Below are 24,768 nucleotides of genomic sequence, written 5' to 3'. Positions count from 1 at the left end.
AAATGAAATCAGGATCTCAAAGAGATATCTGCACTCCCACAATCATTTCCATATTATTCATAATAGCCAAGCTATGGAAACAACCTAAATATCTGTCAACAGACGAATGGATAAAGAAAATGTGGGATGTGTGTGTTGATATATATATGATAGATGATGTATATATATGATTTATATCATAACATATATAACACGCACATAATATGGAATACTATTCAGCCTTGAAAAGAAGGAAATACTGCCATTTGCAACAACACGGAAGCACCTGGAGGACACTCTGCTGAGTAAAACAAACCAGACACAGAAAGATAAATACTGCATGATCTCACTTATGTGTGGGATCTAAAATAAACAAATTCATAGAAGTAGAGTATAATGGTTACCAGGGACTGGGGGAAGGGGAAATGGTACAAGGTTTTGGTTATGCAAGATGAATAGGTTCTGAAGATCTAATGTACAACAATGTGAATATGGTCGACAATACCTACTGTACTTGGAATGTGCTCAATTGTCACCACCAAAAAAAAAAAAAAAGTGGTAACTATCTAAAGAGAGACATTATTTAGCTTGAATGTGGTAATGACTTCACAATGTATATCAAATAATCACATTGTACACCTTCAATATATACAACTCTTAGTTGCCAAATATACCTTAATAAAAAAGAAAAAATCCAAAATTCTCTCTTGTTACAGTAAAAATTTTTGTTTTTTTCTAAGTCAATAAAAACTGTTCTTCATATTAAAATCTAAATGGTAAAGTGAGAAAGATAAAAGCTGAGAACAGGTTTGAGTGGTATATAAAATTAGGAATGGGCAAACCTGAGCTTAGTAATGATTTGGGAATATCCAAGAACAAGGGTCAAAGATTTGGTCCACCAGCCAAATTCAGACCGCACTTGAAAATGGCTTTAACATTTTCTAATGGTAAAAAAAAAAATTAATCAAAGGAAGAAGAGTATTTTTTGACACATGAAAATTACATGAAATTAAACTTCCAGTGTCCATAAGCAAATAGAGTTTTGTTGGAATGCGGCCACATTCATTTATGTGCTATGGTTGCTTCCGCACCCCAGCGGAAGGGGTGAGTGGCCACGGCGCAGATCTACGGTGCTGTCAGCGTACACATTACAGATGGCAGGGATGCAGTTATAACTCTCCGCATTCTGAATGCCACGTATATTGCCATGTCGCAATGTTTTCTTATTACCAGTGGACACCCGTGATGCCAGAACAAAAAGGAAAAGGAAAAAAAGAAATGTGGGCTCCAAGTTTCCTGTGTTTAAGGCACGGTGCAGTATGGATAATTTTGTTACCACCGTAGATGGCAAAGCATTGTGTTTAACACGCAATGACACTGTAGCTGTTCTGGAAGAATACTATACATACAATGGAATTATCAGATGAACTATTCATCACAGTGGCCAGAAAAATTAGGAATTTTTAAACAAGTAATCTCATTACTCATTACAGAATTTCTTTCAATAAAAGAAAAAAAAATGAAAATAAAGCTGCAGCCAAAGTAAGCTTCTGAGTGGTTCATTCATTAGCCCTGCAAGGAAAGCCTTTTACCAATGGTGAGTTAATTAAATTGTTTTTGATTCATCAGCTACAGAAAAGTGTCCAAAGTAAACTTGCTTAAACTATTTAATTAGGCTTTTGGCAAGAACAGTGGCTTGAAGAATTGAGAACATTGGGAACAACATCAACAGTCAGTAAAAAAATGAGGCCCATGATTCGGAGTGGTTTTCCCTGGCTCTTGCTGAGTCAACAGATGTTACTGCTACTGCGTCGTTCTTCTTGTTTATCAGATACGTCAGTGCTGAGGCTGAAGTGACTGGAGAGTGAGTTTCTATGAACAGTCTGTGTGGAGCAACTATAAGCAAGAGTATTTTCTCAGAAGTTAAGAAAATAGGACTTCGGGGCAACCTGAAGTAGAATCTGCTAAGATGTGTCATATTTGATGGTCAAAATATGTGGGGAGCAAAAAAAGGCTTAGTTGGTCAAATTTAGAAAACTTGTGAAAATGTAAAGTGTTCAAAACACATACCAATAACTGGTTATTTACTGTATTATTTATGGCAGCTATTTGTGGAATACATGTGACTTGACCTTGTGTTAATGACCTTGCCCTCAGCAGTGAACGTCACTGAACCATCCTCAGCTGTCATCTGTCAGCTACAGAAGCTGAATATCCCGATCTGTCCTACCACACTGCAGTCTGTTGGCTTAACAGTGGTAGTTTTATCCTGACTTTTTGAGTTCAGAGCGGTTATTGCAATTTTTCTGGACCAGAAGAAATACCCTGAACCACTAGTACGGAACACCAAATGGCTTTGGACTGTAGCTTTTGTTGCAGACTTGATCCTGTTTTGTAAGGAATTCGAGCCAAAACTGAAACACGGCAAAACAATGGGAACGGTTATTCCCACTGTAGGTGGGATTCAGGAAAAGGCTTCTCCGGACTCAAAGAGCATTCTGGAGTAGTGCTTTTCAAAGGGTGGCCCAGACCAGCAGCATCAATAACTGCTCATTAAAATGCAAATTCTACTGAATCAGAAGCTCTGGAGGTAAAGCCAGCAAAACAGTGTTCATATGCGAAACATACACTAAAGTAATTTTGATGACAACTAACGTAATCTGAATCACAAAGTAACCCCGAGCAGCTTTATATATTTCCTGCGCTATCAAAAGGTAAGACAAGAAGCAGACTCTCCATTCTCACAGGAATCTGTAGCATACATTTTCTGAGCTGAAACCACAGGTCCAGCAGTGGGTTTTTCTGGACCCTGATGCAAATGTAAAGGAAATTTCCATTTTTCAAATCCATTCAATTGTGCAATTGAGGAGCTCCACCTAACCTTCAACTGGACGTGATTAATCTGCAAGGTAATAAATAGCATGCTAAAAGGAAAATACCAAGAGAAGAAATAATCTAATAGCATTCTATCAATGCCTTCCAAGGGATAAATATGCCCAGTGAAAATATTCTCATGGATTAACATATGTACTTGGCAATACTTATCTGTATGAAAAGATATTCTTAAAGACAAAATATGTAAAATCACACTAGAGATCAACATTAACAGATGAATACTTAAAATCAATTTTGATGACAGGAAATAGTAACTTTGAATCCCAACTAAGTGAAATATTATCCTCCCGAAGAGTATTTCATTCTTCTTGTTGGTAGAAAACCATATCACAAAAAAATGGTTCTCAATTACTACATTTTGAATTCTGGCAATAAAAATTTTGTGGAAATTCATGTTCTCTATCATTTTATAATACCCATACAATAATCTCAATTTTGCCTCGGAGTCCATTACAGGAAATGTGTGCAGACCCATGCACCACTTAGGGACCACCCTAGACACTTAAAACATAGGTTGATAGCACTGTCCCTAAAGCCAGATGTCCGAGGCTGTATAATGGTGCTGCCACCAGCAGTGATGTGGACATGAGTACATTCTTCCATCTTTCTTTGCCTCAGTTTCCTCAACTGTAAGCGGGAGTGAGTAATGGTATCTATCTTACAGCGTTGTGGTGAAGATGCAGTGGCTTAGGAAACGCAGAGCACACAGAGCGTCTGGCACAAAGTAAGCACTAACTCCATGCCAGTTGCTAATTCAAGATGAAAGTACTACTTCACCCAGTTGGTAGTCAATTTATAAATCTCATCCTCCTAAAAGTTTCACCAGATAAAACATTTAAAATGTTTACATACATTTGTGAGTGAAAAGAAAATCCAAGTGCGTGAAGGTAACAAGGTAGGTCAACCCAGCCCTTTCCCAACGTCACGTGCTTCCACCATGAAACGGAAGATAGAATGGGTCATACACATGACAGCAATCCTCATACCGATGGTTTCTTACATGGAGGAGACTGTATTACTATTTTAATATTTCAAATGTCACAATATTACATTCTTTATATTCAATAAAAGAATAAGCACAGTACTACTACTAGTAATAATTTATAACCATTACATTTTTAAAGTTTGACATATTATATGGCCTAACTCAGTAATATATTCTTAGCATTCAATAAATATTTATTGAATGCCTAATATTTGTCATATGTATAAATTCACTAGCTTAACTACTTTGGGGGGAAAATGCTTTCATATATGTATTGTTGAGAATACCCTCAAAAATTGCCTAGAGTCATATATTAATCATGTTAATTTTTTAGCTGAATGTGCTTCTTCTTAAATGACTACAAGAAATTCTAGAGTAATGCTGTCTGATATGATAACCACTAGCCTCAGGTGACTACTGAACACTGTCGAGATATGGCTAACACAACTGAGGTACGGAATTTTTAATTACATTTTAATTACATTTAATTACAATTAACTACAATTAAATAAAATAGCCACACATGGTTAGTGGCTGCCATATTGGACAGCAGAGTTCTACAGGATTATTCTAGCACGTGCAGAAGTTGGAATTTAACATTTTGTTCTCCGTGGGAAAATAAATTTTGTTACACCATATACTTAGTGTGCTACTCAAAACAGCCTTGTCTTTTCATGCCACAGAATATTTTTTGTTTACTTTTTTAGCAGCAGAATTAAATCAATTCACTATTTAACAAAACAATGTTGTTTGTTTTCCCTCCACTGTAACAGATTTCTAATTATTTAAGGTGCTAGGGCACAGAAAAAAAAAAAAAAAAATATATATATATATATATATATATAAATGAAATCCACATATATTATGTAAACCTTAAACCTTTCCCTCTGGCAAATTTTTAAGGCATCTGCTTAACAGTTGGAAAGCTATTTTCTTTAGTAGTTTACCTCTGTTCTTGATCATGCTCATATTTTTATACTGGTATGATCCACTAGTAAAATAGATAAATATGTCAGAAGAAAAATGGAAAAACTAAAATTTTCAAGTCGAAGAGTTAATGAATCAGCTTAAAAAATAACCACAGCATGATTAGTTTCTCCAACTAACTCTGGAAATTCTGTATATACCCAAACAAAACACTGGCCAGGTCATAAGACTTATTAATAAGACATCCTTACATGGAGGTGTGAAAAATTAATTTTATTTTTAAGTATCATGATACTTTCTGGCTCAACATGTTCCTTTAAAAATGTTAAAAGGTTTCCATATTACTCTTTTATTACACATGTAATTACTGACTAAAGAATAGTATGACTGATAAACGTAAGGTAAAAATAACGTGAGCCACTCACATACTCTTCAAGGAAAGTGCTTGCAATATTTTATGAAAACACCTGTTTACATTTTTACTTCATTTAATGGACAATTTCATATTTTTCTTCAAAATCTACAAATGCCTTAATGGAACATTAAGACATTCCCACCATTATAAGAACTAAACAAAACCAACCCTAAAATAAAACCCTACAAAAGCGCATTGATTTTATTACAGAACACATATTAAGTCACTGCGTAAAGCTCTTTTTTATGAACACTTTTGGAAAGCTCACATTGAGTTCCAGCACAGCTCTATTATCAATCTGTGAACAGAAGGACACATCAAGCAAGGAAAGATCTTTACAAGATTCCAGAAGCTTTCTTAAGGATGGTGGACTTACCATTCTTGTTCCTGTTAAAGCAAAACAAAACACCGTAAATATCATATTTATATAATGTCCTGATAAAGAGCCCCTTTACTATTTATTGTTTAAAATGCACTTAAAATAAATTGCCTTTTAAAAGGAAAAAGCATTTCTTTAAACCAAAGACATACTGCAATAATCCTGTAAAAAAAATACAAACTGAATTCTCCTTAGCCAATTTGGCATCTAGGACCTGGATTTTGTCAATACTCTACCCACTATCTTCATTTCTACCTCCAACTCCTTCTAGTCAGCTCCTCCAGACTTTTTATTTCTGTCACCCAAGTTTTCCTCAACCCGTGGGTCAAATCAGACAGCAATGCTTATAGTGACCCCCCCTCATATTCCATGCAATGCAGTTACTGAGCAACCACCCCTGCAGAAACTTGTGCGTCAGGCACTGGAGATGCAAAGATGAGTAAGACCTGTGTCTGCCGTAAGGAGCTCACTGACCAAACAAGTAACTACAATACAATTTGGTCAGTTTGACAGTAAGTGGTGGGTACAAAACGGCATGACTGGAAGTCAGATGATGGACGCTGGATACTGTGTAGCTCACGTTAAATGTGAAGACACTACGGGACGTTCAGATAGAAGCTCAATTACATACGTTATGAAAAGCACCTGCTACCTAGCAGGTACTCAATAAATACCAAATATCATTAGGCTTTAGGATATCATCTGTTGTAAAACAAACCTTGCTTTAACTACAGGTTTTCTAGGGAGAAAAAAAAAATCACAATCCTATCACTTATACACTCCTACTGTTATGGGGACCGAAGTATCCGTAAAGTTAACCTAATGCCTTTTTCCCTGAGAAATCCTTTTGACTCCCTTCCCCGCCGTGGGCTCCGGAGGCAGTAGCTATACTGCCACATTGACTCTGGCTGGCCCCCAGATTCTCCCGGGCATTCAGAATGGGGCTTCAGGACAGCCTTCAGTGTCCATAGATCTCTCTCGAACTAAAGACACGAAAAACTGATCGGGGCTGTTAGATTTAGCCATGTGTACCCAGAAAGACAGAGATGGCCAGCATGATAAGAAAAGAACAAGGCAAAGCCAAAGGGAGAAGCATACATAAGAGTATCTGTGAGTTTACAGATACAGGGGCAGAAGGGGGAGGGGGCTGGTGCCTGAGCATGAAGGACAGGAAAAGAAAGAAAAAAGAAAAAAACAGCTTTCTTGCCTTTTGATGGTTTTCTAGTCTCTCCTGAGGTCTGACCATAGCTAGCTTCTACCTATGGATCTCAGAGAGACACCTCTATCTTCATAATCATTTTCTTTCCCTTATATATATGTTAGCGTGAGTGGTTTCTGTTACACAAGCTCAGAGAACCTCAGCTGAGACACCTAGCTATGTGGTGTTTTTCACCCACCCATTTTCTATTTGGTCATTAGAATATGAGTTTCCTGATAAATTAGAAGTTATCCTAAAAGCCTAAGAGAATGTCAGGGAAGGCAGTCGGGAGATTGGAAATTGACCTAGGCTAGGACGCCCTGTCTTATGCTTGCAGACACCATGTGCTTTTGTTTTTTTATCCATTATGACACAGCTATGTTCTCCAGCTCGCTCCTTCAGGGCTGGGGCAGCATCTATCTTGTTCAGTGACCCATCTCCAGTGTTGGCAACAATGCCTGACACAGTATTTGTTCAATAAGTGTGTAATACATGAAAGAATGAAGGCTGGTGTTTAATTTCCCAATACCACCACCCTGGTTTAGACCCTTATTAGATGGATTACCGCAGCTAATCTCCCTGATTTTGATCTCTTCCATCTCCAGTTCACCTACCACTTGTTTCTAGATTAATATCCCTAAAAAGCTCTAAATATATCACTCATGCCCTGAATTAAACCTGATAATAGCTCTTCCTTGTTTAATTCTGTGCAGATTCCTCATCCCAGTGTTCAAAACTCTCTGTGAAAGCCTCCATTATACTAACGTTCTAAGTCAAATTAGATTGTCTATTCTCTGAAGATACTCTGTATTTTTAACTCTGATGCTTTTGTTTCACGCTATTCATTCTGCTTAAAATGCTCTCCTCCCCTTATTTCCTATTCACTTTTCAAGGATACCTTTCAAATACCTATTAACCTTTTTAATTAAACTTTTTCTTATTTCTCTAATCATATGTACTCTCTTTTCTTTGAGCCCCAAAATGCACTTCCTTCTGGCTTGCATTTAAGTTCTTTATATACTGTTTTACTTTTTTTTTTTTTTTTTTTTGGCCACGTTATAAACTCTCTGAAGGTAGGGACTGTGTCTTGCTCAGCTTTGTACTGATCACTAAGCATTTTCGGTATGAAGAAGGTATGCCACCTAACGTTCATACATGCCAGTCACAAAATGACAAAATAATCACTGTCAGCTTGGGGTTTAACTAAGAATTTTTTTTTTTTTTTTTTTTTTTTTTAGTGGATTCAAACACTTAAGGATAAAAGGAAACCATAAAACAACAATAAAAATGAAAATATAGCATAGTGGTTTAGGAGCATAGACTGATTCAAATTCAAATTTCCTTACTAGCCATGAGATCCTGGGCAAATCACACAACTTGTTTCAGCCTGTTTCCACTTCTGTGGCTATAATATACCTCATAGAGTTGTTGTGAGGGTTAAATCAGTTAATACAGGCTCACAACAGTATAAAGCACACAGTAACATTGCTGCTAACATTATTATTAATTATTATTATTGATATTTTTACTGTGTTCTTCATATTTGAAATAAGATGTTCTAATACATAGGCATGTATGGCCCTGTTTCACCTCTAATTTGTCTTGGCCTAATAATGATACTACCTCACTCCTCTTTTCTGAGTATAGTTGACACACAATGTTACATTAACTTAAGGTATACAAGGTAGTGATTCAACAAGTTTATACATTACGCTACGTTCACCCCAACTGTAGCTCCCGACTGGCGCCATGCAATGCTACCACAGCATTGACTAGATCCCTCTACTGTGCCTTTTATTCCCATGACTTACTCATTCCATAACTGGAAGCCTGTGTCTCCCACTCCCCTTCACCCATTCTGCCCATCCCTCCACCACCCTTTCCTCTGGCAACCATCAGTTTGTTCCCTATAGGTCTGATCCTGCTTTTTGTTTGTTTATTCATTTGTTGTTGTTGTTTTAAGATTCCACTTATGAGTGAAATAATGTTATTTATCTTTCTCAGTGTGACATGTCACTTAGCATAATACCCTCCATGTTGTCATAAATGGCACAATCACATCCTTTTTTATGGCTGTGTGATATTCCATTGCTTATCTATACACCACATTTTCCTCATCCATTTTTACTGATAGACACTTAGGTTGCTTCCATACCTCGGCTACTATAAATAATGCTACAATGAACATAGGGGTGCATATATCTTTTTGAATTTGTGGTGTTTGGTTTTTTTTTTTTGAATAAACACCCAATAGTGGAATTACTAGAACATACAGTAATTTTATTTTTAATTTTCTGAGCCACTTCCATACTGTTCTCCACAGTGGCTGTACCAATTTACATTCCCACCACGAGGGTTCCTTTATCTCCACATCCTCACCAACATTTATTTCTCGTGTTTTTTATTTTAGCCATTCTAATAAGTGTAAGGTGGTATCTCATTGTGGTTTTGATTTGCATTTCCCTGATGATTAGTGATGTTGAACACTTTTCATGTGTCTGTTGGCTATCTGCATGTCTTCTTTGAAAAAATGTCTATTCAGGTCCCCTACCCATTTTTTAATTGTATTGTTTCTTTGGTATTTTTAAGTTCTTTCTGTATTTTGGATATTAAGCCCTTACAGGATATATCATTTGAAAGTATCTTCTCCCATTCAGTAGGTTGTCTTTTTGCTTTGTTGATGGCTTATTTTGCTGTGCAAAAGCTTTTTATTTTGATGTAGTCCCAATAGTTTATTTTTGTTTTTGTTTCCCTTGCCTTAGGAGACATATCTAGAAAAATCTTGCTACAGCTGATGTTAGAGAAATTCCTGCCTGTGGTCTCTCCTAGGATTTTTGTGATTTCAGGTTTTACATTTAGGTCTTTAATCCATTTGGGTTTATTTTTGAGTAGGGTATTAAAAGGTGGTCTGGTTTTATTCTTTTACATGTAACTGTCCACTTTTCCCAGCACCATTGTTGAAGAGACTGTCTTTTCCCATTGTATAATCTTGCCTCTTTTGTTATAAATTAATTGACTATATAATTGTGTGTTTATTTCTGGGCTCTCTATTCTGTTCCATTGATCTATGTGTTCATTTTTGTGCCAGTAACATACTGTTTTGATTACCACAGCTTTGTAGTGTATCTTGAAATCTGGAATTTTGATACCTCCAGCTTTGTTCTTTCTCAAGATTGCTTTAGCTATTTGAGGGTTTTTGTGGTTCCTACAAATTTTAATACTATTTGTTCTAGTTTTGTGAAAAATGCCGTTTGTATTTTGAAGGGGATTGCACTGAATCTGTAGATTGACTTGGGAAATATGGACATTCTAATTAGACTAATTCTTCCAATTCATGAGCATGGAGTATCTTTTCATTTATTTGTGTCATCTTCAATTTCTTTCATCAGTGCTTTATAGTTTTCAAGTACAGTTCTTTCACCATTTTTGTTAAGTTTATTCCTAGGTGTTTTATTCGTTTTGGTGCAACTGTCAATGGTGGTGTTTCTTAATTTTTCTTTCTGCTACTTCATTAGTGGTATATGGAAATGCTACTCATTTCTGGGTACTAATTTTATATCCTACAACTTTACTGAATTCATGTATTACTTCTAATAGTTTTTTGGTGGAATCTTTAGGATTTTCTATGTATAGGATCATGTCATCTGCAAATAGTGAGGGTTTAACTTCTTCTTTACCAATATGGGTTCCTGTTATTTCTTATCTGATTGCTATGCCTAGGCCTTCCAGTACTATGTTGAATAAGTGTGGTGAGAGTGGACATCCTGGTCTTCTTCCTGGTCTCAGAGGAAAATCTCCAGTTTTTTATCATTGAGTATGATGTTAGCTGTGGGTTTTTCATATTGGCCTTTATTACATTGAGGTATGGTCCCCTCTTAATTATTACTATTATGTTGAGGTAAGTTCATTCCACTTTGTTGAGAGTTTTTATCATGAATGGATGTTGAATTTTGTCAAATGCTTTTTCTGCATCTTGAGATAATCAGATGATTTTTATCCATTTCTTCTAGGTTGTTCAGTTTGTTGGCATATAAGTTTTCACGGTATTCTCTTATAATTCTTTGTATTTCTGTTGTGTCGGTTGTTACTTCTCTTTATTTCTGATTTTATTTCTCTTCTATTTTTGATAAATCTGGCTATGGGTTCATTGATTTGTCTCTAAGAATCAGCTCTTGGTTTCATTGATTTTTTTTTCTTTTTTTTTAGTCTCTATATCATTTATTTCTGCTCTGACCTTTCTTCTATTTCTTCTACTCACCTTGGGTTTTGTTTGTTCCTCTTTTCTAGTTCCTTTAGGTGTAAGGTTAGATTATTTGAGATTTCTCTTGTTTCTTGAGGTAGGCCTGTATCACTAAAATTTCCCTTAGAACTGCTTTTGCTGCATCCCAAAGATTTTGGACCATTAGGTTTTCATTTTCATTTATCTCCATTTTTTTTTATTTCTTTGATTGCTTCAGTGACCCATTCATTGGTTGTTTAGTATCATTCTGTTTAGTCTTCAGGTGATTGCATCTTTTCTGTTTTTTTTTTCATTGTGATTTATTTCTAGTTTCATACCGTTGTGATTGGAAAAGATGGAAAAGATGCATGGTATGACTTTAATCTTCTCAAATTTATTGAGGCTTGTTTTGTGGCCTAATATGTGATCTGTTCTGGAGAATGTTCCATGTGCAATAAATAAATAAATAAATAAATAAATAAATAAATAAATAAAGTTGTTTTCAGATGGAATGTTCTCTATATATCTGTTATGTCCAGCTAGTCCAATGTGTCATTCAAAGACATTATTTCCTTGTTGATTTTCTGCCTGGATGATCTATCCATTGATTTAAGTGGAATGTTAAAGGCTGCTACTATTCTGTATTACCATCAATTTCTCTCTTTATGTCCACTGATATTTGCTCTATGTATTTAGGTGCTCCAGTGTTGGGTGTATAGATATTTACAAGTGTTACATCTTCTTGTTGGACCGATCCCTTTCTCATTATGTGATGCCCTGTCTCTTGTTATAGTCGTTGTTTTAAAGTCTATTTTGTCTGATGTAACTATTGCTACCCTTCCCTTTTTTTTTTTTTCACTGCCATTTGCATGGTGAATGTTTCTCCATCCCATCACTTTCAGTGCATGTGTCTTTAGGTCTGAGGTGAGTCTCTTGTAGTCAGCATAAAGATGAGTCTGTTTTGTTTTTTTGTTTTTTTTTTATCCATTCTGCCTCCATGGGAGGTTTTGGCCATTTACATTTACATTTAAAGTAATTATTGATAGCCATGTACTTATTACCATATTATTATTTGTTTTCTGGTTGTTTTTGTAGTTCTTCTCTGTTCCTTTCTTCCTTTGCTCTCTTTCCTTATGATTGATGAGTTTCTACAGTGTTATGTTTGGTTTTCTTTCTCTTTGTTTTTTGTGTATCTATTATAGGTTTGGATTTGTGGTTACCATAAGGTTCATGTATAGCATCCTAAGTATATAGCAGTCTATATTAATTTCATGATCTTTAAGTTCAAACACATTCTAAAAACAAAACAGAAAAATAAAAAAAAAAACCTTTTTCTTTTTCCTCCTTCTGTTTTATGAATATGTTGTCCTATTTTACAGCTTTTTACTCATAACTTTCTTATGTCTAATTATGGCCATTTCTTTTCCACCAAAGAAGTCCCTTTAACATTTCTTGAAAATCTGGCTTAGTGGTGATAAACTCCTTTATTTTTTTGTTTGTCTGGGAAACTCTTTATCTCTCCTTCAAATATGAATGACAACCTTTCTGAGTAGAGTATTCTTGGTTATAGGTGTTTTCCTTGCAGCACTTTGAATGTATCATGTCATACCCTTCTGGCCTGCGAAGTTTCTGCTGAATTAATCAGCTGATAGTCTTGTAGGTTTTCCCTTGTAGGCAACTTTTTGTCTCTCTTTTGCTTTTAAGATTCTCTCTTTATCATTAACCTTTGACATTTTAATTATTATGTGTTGTAGTGTGGACCTCCTTGGATTCATCTTGTTTGGAACTCTATTCGATGTGGATGTCTGTTTCCTTCCCTAGGTTAGGGAAGTTTTCAACTATTATTTCTTCATATAAGTTTTTTACCACTTTCTCTCTCTTCTTCTGGGACCCCTATAAGCAAATGTTTTTTGCTTGATGTTGTCCAAGAGATCTCTTAATCTATCCTCATTTTTAAAAATTCTTTTCTCTTTTCAATGTCCATTTTGGGTGCTTTCCATTACCCTGTCTTCCAGATCTCTGATAAATTCTTCTGCATCTGCTAATCTATTGATTCCCTCTAGTGTGTTTTTTACTTCAGTTATTGGATTCTTCAACCCTGACTGGTTCTTGTTTATATTTTGTATCTCTTTATTGAAGTTCTCAATGGGTTTTTCCACTCTTCTTTCCAGCCTGGTTATCTTTATGATCACTACTTTACATTCTTTTTCAGGCCTACTGTTTATTCCTGTTTCACTTAGTTCTTTTCCTGAGTTTTTTTTTTTTTTCCTTATTCTTTCTTTTGGAGCATATTCCTCTGTCTCCCCATTTTGCTTGACTTTCTGTGTTTGTTTCTACGGATTAGGCTGAAGAGCTGCTTCTCCTAAATTTGAAGGAATGGTCTTGTGTTTGGTCATTCCCTATGTAGACTGTGCTTCACTTTTGCTGGCTGGCTGGAGCTGCGGCTGGCATGGGCTGGGGGTCCTGGTACTTTCCACATAGTGAGTGCCCTGTCAGGATAGCTAAAACTGAAGTGGATGCAGGCCAGGGTGCCCAAAGGTTCTATGCACTGAGGGCCCCCTAGCAGGACAGCTAAAGCTGAAATGGGTGCAAGCCAGGGTGTCCCAGAGTGCTCTATGCAGGGGGTGCCCTGGCTAAGTGGCTGAAACTGATGCGGTGTGCAGGGCAGGAGGTCCCTGAGCTCTCTGCACAGAGGGTACCCTAGCAGGATAGCTGAAACTAAAGTGGGTGCAAGCCAGGGGGACGTGGGGCTCCACACATAGAGGGCACCTTGGAAGGACACCTGAGGCAGAAATGGATATAAACTAGGGGTGTTCCTGGATTCTTCACACAGAGGGTGCCCTGAATGGTGGCTGTAGTTGAGATGGAGTATAGGCTGGGAGGTCCTGTGGCATTCCATATAGGGGGCATCTTAGCAGGACAACTAAAACTAAAATGTGGTCCCTGGGCTCTCCACACAAAACATGCTCTGGCAGGACAGCTGAAACGGAATTGGGTGCAAGTTGGGTTGTCCCATGGTGTTCCATGGAGCAGGTGCCCTGGCTGGGTGGTTGGAGCTGAGGCTGGCAAGGGTGGAAGTGTTCCGGGGTGCTCCACAAAGGGGGTGTCCTGGGCTGAAATCAATGCAGGCATGGGCCTAGGGTACCCAGGGTGCTCCACACAGGAAGCACCCTGGCAGGGTGGCTGGATCTGAAGCAGAAGTCAGCCAAGGTGGTCTGAAGCACTCTGCACTGGTGGTGTCCTAGAAGTCATCTGAAGCCAAAGCGGTGTGGGCCTGGCATGTTTTGGAGTGTTTTGCACCTGTGTCACCCTGGTGTGAAGGCTGGGGCTGTAGTGAGAACTAACCAGGGGTGTCCTGGTGTGCACCACTTTGTGACCACCTTGGTAGGACAGCTGGGGCTGGTGTGGGCTAAGGGCCCAGGGCTCACTGAGGCACCAGGCCAGTTAGGGTGCCCAGACTGTGCAGCGGTCTGTGCTTTCAAGGTGGAGGGGGAGAGCAGACCATGTCCATCAGCCCCGCCCACTCTGAGAGCATCCTAGCAGCGCCCCCCCCACTGTTTGGTGGAGTTCTAGCACCAACTCTTTTATATACTAGTTGTTCTTTTAGATCACGACTTTCTAGAGAAAGAAAATAATAATAATAATAATAATAATAATAATAATAAAAATAAATGAGAAAAGAAAAAAACATAAAAATGAAAACAAAAACAGAAACAAACAAGACAAAAAAAAGAAAAAAAAAAACACAGCTTATTTTCTATGCCCCAGCACCACCGTCCCCAAGGTGTGGGCTTGTGGACCCTGGTCTCACTGAGGTCGCCAGTTCACTGTGATGACCAGAATCGCTGCTGTCCAGATTCTGCTGGGGTGTAGGCTTTTAAGGTGGGGTGGGAACATAAACCGTGTTGTTCTCCAGTCCCTCTGACCCAGAGAGTAAGCCCTCAGCTCCAGTGCAGTTTGATGGGGTTCCAGTGTTGTCTCTTTTATATGCTAGTTGCTCTTCTACACTGAGACTTTCTCTGTCCAAGGACAGAGAGACCTGTTCCCGTCCCTCAGTACTCCCCCTCCCCACTGCTGTTGGCACTGTCGGGGTCGGGGGGTTCCTTCTGTTACTGTGCTTCAGTTGTTCTTGCTGTTCTATCTCTGGCCTTGCAGAAGCTGTTCAGTCAACCCTCAGTTCTTCAGGACGAACTGTTCCATAAATAGGTATGAACTGCTGTGTTCCATGGAGGTAAGTTCAGAGTCTTCCTATGTTGCCATCTTGGACTGGAGCTATCCATATATCCTTGCTCTTATGTTTAGGAAAGTTACAAATGTCTTCAAAAAGAAGCCATTATACTTTTTTTTTTTTTCTAAATTTTATTATGTTAGTCACCATACAATACATCATTGGTTTTTGATGTGGTGATCCACAATCCATTGTTTTCATATAACACCCAGTGCTCCATGCAGTACGTGCCCTCCTTAATACCCATCACCGGGCTAACCAATCCCCCCTCCCCCCTCCCCTAAAAACCCTGTTTGTTTCTCAGAGTCCATAGTCTCTCATGGTTCATCTCTCCCTCCAATTCCCCTCCCCCCATTTTTCCCTTCCTTCTCCTAATGTCCTCCATGTTATTCCTTATGTTCCACAAATAAGTGAAACCATATGATAATTGACTTTCTCTGCTTATTTCACTTAGCATAATCTCCTGCAGTCCCACCCATGTTGATGTAAAAGTTGGGTATTCATCTTTTCTTTTTTTTTCTTTTTTTTTTTTTTTTTAAAGATTTTTTATTTATTTATTTGAGAGAGAGAGAATGAGAGAGAGCACATGAGAGGGGGGAGGGTCAGAGGGAGAAGCAGACTCCCTGCCGAGCAGGGAGCCTGATGCGGGACTCGATCCAGGGACTCCAGGATCATGACCTGAGCCGAAGGCAGTCGCTTAACCAACTGAGCCACCCAGGCGCCCTGGTATTCATCTTTTCTGATGGCTGAGTAATATTCCATTGTATATATGGACCACATCTTCTTTATCTATTCATCTGTTGAAGGGCACCTCGGCTCTTTCCACAGTTTGGCCATTGCGGACATTGCTGCTATGAACATTGGGGTGCAGATGGCCCTTCTTTTCACTACATCTGTGTCTTTAGGGTAAACACCCAGGAGTGCAATTGCTAGGTCATAGGGTAGCTCTATTTTTAAATTTTTGAGGAACCTCCACACTGTTTTCCAAAGTGGCTGTATCAACTTGCATTCCCACCAACAGTGTAAGAGGGTTCCCCTTTCTCCACAACCTCTCCAACATTTGTTGTTTCTTTCCCCGTCCATTTTTGCCATTCTAACTGGTGTAAGGTGGTATCTCAGTGTGGTTTTGATTTGGATTTCCCTGACGGCTAATGATGATGAACATTTTTTCATGTGTCTGTTAGCCATTAGTATGTCTTCTTCAGAGAAGTGTCTTTTCATATCTTCTGCCCACTTTTTGACTTGATTATTTGTTTTTTGGGTGTTGAGTTTGAGAAGTTCTTTATAGATCTTGGATACCAGCCCTTTATCTGTAGTGTCATTTGCAAATATCTTCTCCCATTCTGTGGGTTGCCTCTTTGTTTTGTTGACTGTTTCCTTTGCTGTGTAGAAGCTTTTTATCTTGATGAAGTCCCACAAGTTCATTTTTGCTTTTGTTTCACTAGCTTTTGGAGATGTATCTTGAAAGAAGTTGCTGTGGGCGATGTCAAAGAGGTTACTGCCTATGTTCTCCTCTAGGATTTTGATGGATTCCTGTCTCACATTGAGGTCTTTCATCCACTTTGAGTTTATCTTTGTGAATGGTGTTAGAGAATGGTCGAGTTTCATTCTTCTGCATGTGGCTGTCCCATTTTCCCAGCACCATTTATTGAAGAGACTGTCTTTTTTCCATTGCATGGTTTTCCTGCTTTGTCAAAGATTATTTGACCAGAGTTGAGGGTCCATATCTGGGTTCTCTATTCTGTTCCATTGGTCTGTATGTCTGTTTTTGTGCCAGTACCATGCTGTCTTGGTGATCACAGCTTTGTAATATAGCTTGAAATCGGGCAACGTGATGCCCCCAGCTTTGTTTTCCTTTTTCAACATTTCCTTGGCGATTCGGGGTCTTTTCTGATTCCATACAAATTTTAGGATTGTTTGTTCTAGCACTTTGAAAAATGTCATTGGAATTTTGATCAGGATGACATTGAAGGTATAGATTGCTCTGGGTAGCATAGACATTTTAACAATGTTTATTCTTCCGATCCATGAGCATGGAATATTTTTCCATCTTTTTGTGTCTTCTTCAATTTCTTTCATGAGTGTTCTGTAGTTCCTAGAGTATAGATCTTTTACCTCTTTGGTTAGGTTTATTCCGAGGTATCTTACGGTTTTTGGTGCTATTGTAAATGGAATCGTTTCTCTAATTTCTCTTTCTACAGTTGCGTTGTTAGTGTATAAGAAAACAACTGATTTCTGTGCATTGAGCATTGATTTTGTATCCTGCCACATTACTGAATTGCTGGATGAGTTCTAGTAATTTGGGGGTGGAGTCTTTTGGGTTTTCCACATAAAGTATCATGTCATCTGTGAAAAGTGAGAGTTTGACTTCTTCTTTGCCAATTTGAATACCTTTTATTTCTTTTTGTTGTCTGATTGCTGTTGCTAGGACTTCTAGTACTATGTTGAACAACAGTGGTGAGAGTGGGCATCCTTGACGTGTTCCTGATCTTAAGGGAAATGCTCTCAGCTTTTCCCCATTGAGGATGATATTCGCTGTGGGTTTTTCATAGATGGATTTTATGAGCTTGAGGAATGTTCCCTCTATCCCTATACTCTGGAGAGTTTTAATCAGGAAACGATGTTGTATTTTGTCAAATGCTTTTTCTGCATCAATTGAGAGGACCATATGGTTCTCCCTCCTCTTATTAATGTGATCTATCACATTGATTGATTTGCGAATGTTGAACCACCTTTGCATCCCGGGGATAAATCCCACTTGGTCGTGGTGGATGATCCTTTTAACGTATTGTTGGATCCTATTAGCTAGGATTTTGTTGAAGATTTTGGAATCCATATTCATCAGGGATATTGGTCTGAAATTCTCCTTTTTGATGGGGTCTTGGCCTGGTTTGGGGATTAAGGTAATGCTGGCCTCATAGAATGAGTTGGAAGTTTTCCTTCTGTTTCTATTTTTTGAAACAGCTTCAGTAGAATAGGTGTTATTTCTTCTTTGAATGTTTGGTAGAATTCCCCAGGGAATCCATCAGGCCCTGGACTCTTGTTTTTTGGGAGGTTTTTGATCACTGCTTCAATCTCGTTACTGGTTATTGGCCTATTCAGGTTGTCCATTTCTTCCTGTTTCAGTCTTGGCAGCTTATAGGTTTCCAGGAAGGCCTCCATTTCATCCAGATTGAGAAGCCATTATACTTCTTACCTATTTTCCTTTTATGTCTCTGTCAAGTAATTCATGCATTTCTTGGCCAAAGTTAGGCCACCTGACCACCAACCCCACTGTTCACCACAATTGTGCTTTGGTTTTAGATCAGTGTTACCGACTATGTTTGCGGTTCTGTAGCATCTCTTTCAGATGCTGGCTACTCTTCATCTCTACTGTATAAGGTTTTGAGGGGGAGAGTTGTAATACAGGTATTAACCAACAATACCACCAATCCTCTGAAGCGAAGCCTCGTGCAATTAGTGATCCAGTTTTAAAGGCCCTGGCCACCTTTCCTCATTCTCTCATTTTCTTGAACTGCCCCAAATACTTCTCTTATAAGAGGTCTAGACTAATTCAAGGTGGAAGGTGGGTAGGAAGGAAAAGAAATAAGAAAAGCAGTTGTGATGGGATGGAAAGACAGTACTCACTCTGCTGGGGCCCCAAACCTGGCATTGAACCACGTTCTGCCATATGCTAATTGCTGGGCTCCAGTCCCCCTTCTATGAAAGACAATGATATCCAATTCCCTGAGCTATGAAGAATGAAGAAAAATACAACACAGATGAAGTAGCTAGCCCAAAGTATATATGCAACAGGCAAGAATTTCTCCCTCAATTTTTAGGTAAGAAGTTCTGCTTAAAAGTAGCTTGAACAAGTAACATGCAACCATATAAGCAACAACCACAAATGTATCATAAATCTGGACTGTGCATTTTCCAGGAAACCACAAACTCAGATGCTGAAAATCTTCAGGCTTTCCTGTTGTTGAATGTTTAATTAACAGGAAAGGATATAATTAGCACTTTATGAGCTAACCTACTAACACTCATAGATTACCAGAGAACACAGTCCAAGTGCTATGTGAGTTCACAAAGTACCAACCATATGGGCAGTTATAACTCTGGGGTTGCCAGCAATACCTCACAGGGCTCCCAGCTGATGGACGGCAATGTGGACACAAGGAATCCCAGAACTGGGAAGGATTTTCAAGAGATCTGCCTTGGGGTAGAACTATTCCTAAAATCTAGAATTATCAGGGATGAAGACTTGGCAATTCCTTAATCACGAGTTTAACATCGAGGAGCTTTATGTATATATATATATGTGTGTGTGTGTGTGTGTATCATTCATTATACAAATGGATTTCTTCTCTGTCTTTAATAAAAATGGAGAACATAGCTCATATAAATTCTCACTCTTCTTACTAGACCAAGAATTAGTGCTTATTTATGAGAGCTTTCTGATAGGTTCAACTACAAAATTCTGTTATTTTCCTTATTATTCTCTGTATCAATTGGCCTATCTTGCACTTCCTCAAACCAAGCAGTCTTATCAGGACAAAATTTTATTGTATCCAAGAAGTGTTTTTTTTTTCCTTGCAACAAGTCTGAGATTCGCTTCCATGTCAAGGCTTTAAAACAAATTTATATACTGTGCCCTTACCTAGTATGTCCAGTTGCCGTAACCTGGTACAATTACATGCCAGTTCTTCAATGTCCGTGTCACACACAGACCTGTTAGCTGTGAGGAAGAGTTTTTGCAAGTTGGGGAGCTGGCGTGCCAGTCTGGCGAAACACCCGGTACCACTCTGCAGTGTAGGGCACCAGCCAAGGTCGAGTTCCTCCAGAAGCGGGCAGCCAGAAGCCAGTTCTGCAATCCCATTCTCAGTAATATTCTTGCATCTCCACAGATCCAGAGTGCGGAGTTTTTTACACTTGGCTCCTATCATGCTGGCTATCACATCATAGTCTTCAATCTGGAAATCAAATCATTCCAGTCTCTTACGTATTACACTCAGAAATACAAACTGTGTAGAGCAAGTTAAAACATTCCTTTTATTTAAGTTAAAACATTCTTAATCATCTCCTATTGTTTGCTTCCACGTAAACAGACCCACATTCTTGTTAATGCAGATCTACCCACTTGTCTTACGGATCTGCCACTGTTTCATAAAACAGCAAAAATAATCGCTTACTTAAAAATCCATTTAACAGAACTCCAGACAGAGGACCTCATGAATTAAATCCCAAAGCATATGAAATCTTCAGTCTCTCATAAAGAATGTGAGGATTCTGTGTTGTTCTCGTATGCCTTCCATTTTGGCCTTGCTCTGCTACTTGTTGACGGGGCCTAGTTTCTTCTATTTTATATATAATTCATCAACTTTGGTGGGTATAGAAGATCTCCCTGACAAAGATGTGCACTTCACCAGGCTCTAAAATAGTATGTGAATATGCTGAGAGTACTAATAATGATCCTGGTTTGGAGTGAAATGAGGCACTTGGGGACTGAATATACAACACGAAAATAACTTAGATCATGATATGTTAGTGCCGGTTACTGCGGTGTCCACAGTTTACTTCCTGATCACAGGATAATCCCCCACCAGACAAGGATTAAACATTTCAGTTCATGGGCTTTATATGCTTTCATAACGTTTCTTTGGACAGCTTTCTTTTAAGAGTTTCATTGGTTTTATAATCAGGTGCCAAAATGATCACCAGAAGTCAAAAGGAAACAAAATAGCTAATACTTCCAATCATTACTTCCTTTTGTTCATTTGTTTCTTCATATTTTCAACTACTATGTGCCAGCACCACTCCAGAGGCTAGGAACGACAGTGAACCAAAACACAAAGACTTTGTTCACATTTTTGGAAAAGACATACAGACAAATGAGCAAAATAAATTTAGAGAGTGATAAGTGGTGTGAAAATAATAAAACAAGGTGATCAGCCTGTCAGGTGCTCAGAGTGTCAGGTGTGGTGGAAGTGGGGGGAAGGAGGGAGGGAGGAAGGGAGTGGTGCTTTCCAGGAATGTACCTGGTGCATTCAAGGAACAGAAATAGGACTGGGTATGGCCCAAGGGGAGTGAGGAGACTCAAGGGGTGTAAGGAGAGAGGCGGTAAGGGCAGAGAGTTATGCAGGGGCCAGGCCATCAGGCCATGAAATCAATGGAGGGTTTGAAACAAATATGATCTACATTAAAACAAAAACCCCTCTGGTTTCTGTCTGGAGGATGGTCTATGGCGGGTAAGAATGGAGAGAGGAAGCCCAGCGAAGAGGCCTGCATGAGCTTGGTGTAGAGAGACAAAGGCTTGGATTAAGTTTGCAGCAGTGGAACTGGAGAAATGGACAGATTTGGGGCTATATTTTGAGTCAGAACTAAGGCCTCATGGCTTAGATGTAGTCATGATGATTTCTAAGGTTCTGGTCTTCAGGAACTGTGTGTGGGAGAATCATGCAGGAGACCATGAGAAACAGATTTGGGGGGAATATAACTACTTAAGTGAGTGTACCCCAACTATACAAACCTGTAGCTTTGAAAATTAGTGCAGCCAATTAACTTCTTTACAAAGAAGTAATTTTAAAAACTTTCGCAAACCCATGATTCTGATTGCTATTATTCTGATAGTCAAAACTAAAATCAAATGAATCATCCTGCCCTCTGGTCAACTGACAGAAAAGCAACTGAAATAAACATGGTATTAAAGTGTCAACAAAGATCTGTCTGTGTTACTGTTCTGGTGAACCCTGAATCTGCTGTGAAATGTGAGCAGTATTTCTATGACAGGTGCTGAATGTTCCGGCCACAACGTTCATAACAGGATCAGCAATATTAGTATTTTTGAACTTCAATGTCAAGTCCTTAAAACTTAACTTCCTGGCAAACAAATACCAATAGCAACCATATTTTACTGATAACTACATACTTTAATTTAAAAATAGCCTACTGGGGTGCCTAGGTGGTGCAGTCGGTTAAGCGTCCGACTCTTGGTTTCACCTCAGGTCATGATCTCAGGGTCGTGGGATCAAGCCCCATGTCAGGCTCCATGCTAAGCATGGAGTCTGCTAAAGTTGTTTTTCCCTCTCCCTCTGCCTTTCCCAGCATTGCTGGCTCTCTCCCTCTCTCTCTCAAACAAATAAATAAATCTCTAAAAAATAAAACAAATAAATAGATAAAAATAGCCTATTTATCTAAATGCTTAAGAAGAGCCAAGATGCCCTTCAACAGACGAATGGATAAAGAAGATGTGGTCCATATATACAATGGAATATTACTTAGCCATCAGAAAGGATGAATACCCAACTTTTACATCTACATGGATGGGACTGGAGGAGATTATGCTTAGTGAAATAAGTCAAGCAGAGAAAGTCAATTATCATATGGTTTCACTTATTTGTGGAACATAAGGAATAGCATGGAGGACATTAGGAGAAGGAAGGGAAAAATGAAGGGTGGGGAAATCGGAGGGAGAGATGAACCATGAGAGACTATGGACTCTGAGAGACAAACAGGGTTTTAGAGGGGACAGGGGATTGGTTAGCCCGGTAATGGGTATTAAGGAGGGCACGTACTGCATGGAGCACTGGGTGTTATACGAAAACAATGGATCGTGGATCACCACATCGAAAACTAATGATGTATTGTATGGTGACTAACATAACATAATAAAATTAAAAAAAAAAAAAAAAAAGAAAATTCATGCTTAAGTAGTGTTTTCTACAGAATCCTGTATTAATAGAAGTACTATGGAACCATGGGTTTGGTAGTCAGGTAAAGCTGGAAAACACTGGCTTACATAAAGGCACAATGTCTCTGCTGCAGGACATATCACTGAAAACTCCAGGAGGAAGACAGAGTAGCATCATTTCCTAATTTTTGACCAGGAACCCCTATGTCACTGTCCCCCAGTACACATCCTTCCTTAATTGAATATCTTTTAGGACTAACATTCCACGGGTCAACTTGAAAATGCTGACTTAAAATACCGGAAATAATTTCACAACTTAAAAACTACAGTTAGCTTTGTGACAAACTGACAGCACTACTGTAATGTGGGTATGACTGATCTCTTATTTTGTAAAGAAATCCAGAGAGGTAAATAGCTTGTCTGAAATAACATCTGGCTTGAGGCAGAACCAAACTCTTTTTACCACGCACACTTCTTTCCTTGCTCTCATAGATAAATAATGTCGATGTTTCAAAGACATACTCTCCAGTTTGAGAAAAATGTTTGAAAGCGGGGGACACAGTAGTTCACCATAAATCTGAAGAGCTGCGGGTGAGTGTGGAGTGGGCAGGCCAGGATAACATTCCCCCACGGGAAGAAAAAGAGAACAAGTGATGGAGCAGAAAGAATTCTCAAATACTTACCATTACACAACTGCCCAAACTCAGGTGCTGAAGCTCTGAACAGAAGTTCAAAATGCTGAGCAGCGCTGTTTGCTGCCATCGGGGACCGCATTGGCAGCAAATATGGAAAGTGAAAGAAAGAGAAGAGGTCAATTAGACATTAGAGGCTGTCACTGCTTTTCCTGAAACAGAGCTCAAAACCCAGGTTACAGACACCACAAACGCCATTTAATGAGTCCCCAGGTGCTCCCACCATTGATTGGCTTGAAGTCAAGGTAATCATTACTAGTTTCCATGTGAGTCGCCTCTTGGTATTCGGTTTTGCATGCCCTACCGATACCTTTGTTCCCTGTGACCTCTCAGCCCATCTTCCAAAGGTATGCAATTTGAAAATCTGGTTAAGACTGGACAATAAGAAAAGCTAAGCAGCCTCTCCCTAAAAAAAAAAAAAAAGAAAAGAAAGAAAGAAAAGAAAAGAAAAGAAAAAAAAAAAAAGCCAAAACCCAGAGAGGGCTGGTGACACTCTAAAGAACAGCGGCAGCTCTGACAGTCACTGATCAGCTGCCGCCTGCTGGAGCTGCCAATAGTCACCCCAAATCAGGATCGAGCTGGTGACTTTAATGTCAAAGGATTCTCTCTGCTGACAACGATACCAACAACCATTGAGCACCTGTCACTAGCAACATGCTGACTGGAACATATATAATGTGCACTTTCTAGTCATGTTCCTGCCATTTAAGCCCATCTATTCTGTGCAATGAAAATGGTCTCACCACTAAAGAAACCCAAAGGATATGCTGGACTGCTACATAATCATGGGACCTAAAATCTCTCTAGTCCTAACTGCCTTTGATGAAATGCCTGCCATGAAACATTATAAGAAACAAATAATGCAAAGCATTTAAATTTCACTAGAAATTTAATTTTTTTAAATTCCATAAATGGAGAAAAAAACCTACTCAAACTTATGTGGCAAAATTTCTTTCTAAACATTTTAACTCAGTCCTATCTAATTAAATGACAACGAGACTGGACCACCTCTGTTTAATCTGTTCCAAGTGTTCAGAAACTGAAACATGTCAGTTGGGGAAAGGATGAAGAATGTGTCAATGACAATACCAAACATGAGTTCAAACCCAGATAAGATTCTCATTGAGAAAATAATGAACTATTTCGGATAAAATAAACTTAGATAAGGCAAAAATAAAA

The 24,768-nt window shown here is 38.7% G+C and overlaps 1 protein-coding gene across 2 annotated transcripts in view; it reads right to left on the bottom strand.

Moving 5' to 3' along the window:
• Positions 1 to 4,368: 4,368 nt before the first annotated feature.
• The window catches only part of FBXL4 (F-box and leucine rich repeat protein 4), an 81,273-nt gene continuing 60,873 nt past the window's right edge, over positions 4,369 to 24,768 (bottom strand). The window contains exons 8-10 of one of the 2 annotated variants that reach the window (XM_032408194.1): positions 23,581 to 23,652; positions 19,868 to 20,180; positions 4,369 to 5,588 (exon numbers count right to left, since the gene is read on the bottom strand). In XM_032408194.1, coding sequence (XP_032264085.1) covers positions 5,425 to 5,588; positions 19,868 to 20,180; positions 23,581 to 23,652 — 549 coding nt within the window. In that variant the 3' untranslated portion in view covers positions 4,369 to 5,424. The remainder of the gene's footprint in view (positions 5,589 to 19,867; positions 20,181 to 23,580; positions 23,653 to 24,768) is intronic. The other variant, XM_032408195.1, reaches the window with a different exon arrangement.

This window comes from Phoca vitulina, unplaced genomic scaffold (genome assembly GCF_004348235.1).
Source record: "Phoca vitulina isolate PV1807 unplaced genomic scaffold, GSC_HSeal_1.0 scaffold9, whole genome shotgun sequence".
Classification (NCBI taxonomy): Eukaryota; Metazoa; Chordata; class Mammalia; order Carnivora; family Phocidae; genus Phoca; species Phoca vitulina.
This window is presented reverse-complemented; position numbering and strand designations above follow the sequence as displayed.